This window comes from Gossypium arboreum, chromosome 10 (assembly GCF_025698485.1).
Source record: "Gossypium arboreum isolate Shixiya-1 chromosome 10, ASM2569848v2, whole genome shotgun sequence".
NCBI classification, from domain to species: domain Eukaryota; kingdom Viridiplantae; phylum Streptophyta; class Magnoliopsida; order Malvales; family Malvaceae; genus Gossypium; species Gossypium arboreum.
In genome coordinates, this window is record NC_069079.1 from 131266549 (window position 1) to 131268854 (window position 2306).

The following is a 2306-nucleotide window of genomic DNA, read 5'->3' on the forward strand; positions in this document are numbered from 1 at the left end:
AATAATTAATAAATCATAATTTCGGCTATTTCAACCATTAAGAGAAACGTTTTCTCTATAAATTCCAAGAAAGTTATTTAAGCAACACTTTTCTCTCAATAAATTTCCTATGAATTTCCCAAAAAGACAACAGGGAAAAAATTCCCCATATGAAAACCCCAAAAGAACCCCAAACCCCAAAAAATCAAGTAAAATATTAAATGATTCCCCATTCCCAAACAAACAAAAAAATAAAGTTTTCTGCCCTATACTTCCTTCACTGTTCAGCAATCTTTATATATATATAAACACCCACCGCCCTCATCCACCATTAACATTCATGACATTCAACTCAAAAACACAGAGGCTCAATGGCTCATCTTTTTCCACTATTCGACTAATCAAAGAACAAAGAACGAGGTAGTTTTTTTTTTTTTCCCCTTTGGAAACCCTCCTTTTAAAGCACACACCATGGACAAAAACCATGACCAGTCTTCATTATCTCACCTTCCCCAAGAAGAACCCACCGCTACAACCACCACCACCACCACCACCACAACCTCCGATACCACTAGCACTACTAGGAAGTGTAAAGGCAAAGGTGGACCTGATAATAACAAGTTCAGATATAGAGGTGTAAGGCAAAGGAGTTGGGGTAAATGGGTAGCTGAGATCCGTGAACCTCGTAAACGTACAAGGAAATGGCTTGGTACTTTTGCTTCAGCTGAAGAAGCTGCTCGTGCTTATGATCGAGCTGCTATTGTTCTTTATGGTTCTAAAGCTCAACTTAATCTTCAACCTTCTGTTTCATCTTCGTCTTCGTCTTCATCTTCACGAAGTTCTTCGTCATCTTCTTCTTCTTCAACTACACAAAGTTTAAGGCCTTTACTTCCAAGGCCTTCAGGGTTTTCTTTTAGTTACTCAAACCCCACTTCTTACCAAGCTTCTTTAATGGCCGCCGCCGCCTCTAACGGTGGTTCTGGTGGTGGTTATTCAAGGTTTATGCCATATGGGGTTTATCAACAACAGACTATGATGTATCCGTCCATGGTTCAAAATCCTTTACAGATAGTTCAAAGTGAACCTAGCCTTGTTGTTGACCCTACTGTGACGACAACCTCGTATATGAATAACGCTAACCCTCAACAAGTACAACAACATGATCAACAAGGTGCTTTGTACGATGATGTTAACTCTCTTGTCGGTTCAGTTGGTTCAAGCTTGTCTTTATCGGGTCAAACATCGGTTGCACCTGTGGTTTCGGATCCTGGTTTAACAGTTGGACCTGGTTCACCATCTATATGGCCTTTAACAACTGATGATGAATACCCACCACCTTTCATTTGGGATTACATGGATCCTAATTTCATCTTCGATTTTTAAGGGGTTTTGCATGCAAGTTTTTTCAAAATTGAAGGACCGATTCAGCAAATAGTAATACTTCGAAAGAGCAAAGTGCAAGGAAAAATAAAGAGATTTTGCTTTATTTTCATTAATTTTATAGAGCTGCATGTGTTGTTTCTATACACTGCCTTGATGAGAAACCAACTGGAGGAAACTTTGAGAGATTTTTTTTCAAGGTATACAAGGCGAAGGCCAGGTTTTATATATATATTATTGTTTAATTTCTTTTGAGGGGCTTTGGTTGAAAGGGTTTCTGATTTAGGGTTTATGGCTATTGGGTTTTGTGTTATTAGGGATATATATGGTTGAAATCTGGAAAGTAATAAATAAATCAATAAATTTGGGTGTGAAATATATTCCATCTTAAATCTTCTCATAAATTGAATTGAATTTTATGGTTTGATTTTCATTTGTTAAGATCCTTCTTTTGTGGTCTTGTTTTGTGATTGTAAATTTCATAGCATCTCCTATGCATATAGCCATGTACTTAGGTTAATATTTGGGGTTTTCTCTTTTTATTTTCCCCTCAATTGTTATATATTTTTCATTGGTTGGATCCTTTCTTATGGATTGATGTCTTGTAAATTTCATACTCTTTCTTATGCATAAGTATTATTCTTTTCTCATAAATTGTTAAGATCCATCCATTTTTTGTAGCCTTGTTTTGTGATTGCAAATTCCATACCATCTATGCATATTGCATTTACTTAGGTTATTGTTTAGTTGAAAGATTTGGGGTTCTCTCTTGTTATTTTTCCTCAATTATTATATACTTTTCATTGGTTGGATTCATTTTTTAGTGTTTCGTTTTGTGTTTGTAAATTTCATACTCTCTTATGCATAAGTATTATTTTGGTTGCTCTCTTTTTGTTCCCCTTAATTATCATTATTTTTCATTGGTTTGATCCATTATATTGTTTTTC

The 2306-nt window shown here is 35.6% G+C and overlaps 1 protein-coding gene across 1 annotated transcript; it reads left to right on the plus strand.

Annotated features, from left to right (window-relative positions):
• The first annotated feature begins 226 nt into the window (after window positions 1–226).
• LOC108464284 (ethylene-responsive transcription factor ABI4) lies at window positions 227–1594 on the plus strand. Its single transcript, XM_017764490.2, has one exon. It carries the CDS (start codon window positions 451–453, stop codon window positions 1360–1362), a length of 912 nt encoding a protein of 303 aa, XP_017619979.1. The 5' UTR covers window positions 227–450; the 3' UTR covers window positions 1363–1594.
• The last annotated feature ends 712 nt before the right edge of the window (window positions 1595–2306 follow it).

What these genes read in the sequence shown, in the direction of transcription:
- LOC108464284 (XM_017764490.2), top strand. Translation starts at nt 451, where the DNA reads ATGGACAAAAACCATGACCAGTCTTCATTATCTCACCTTCCCCAAGAA.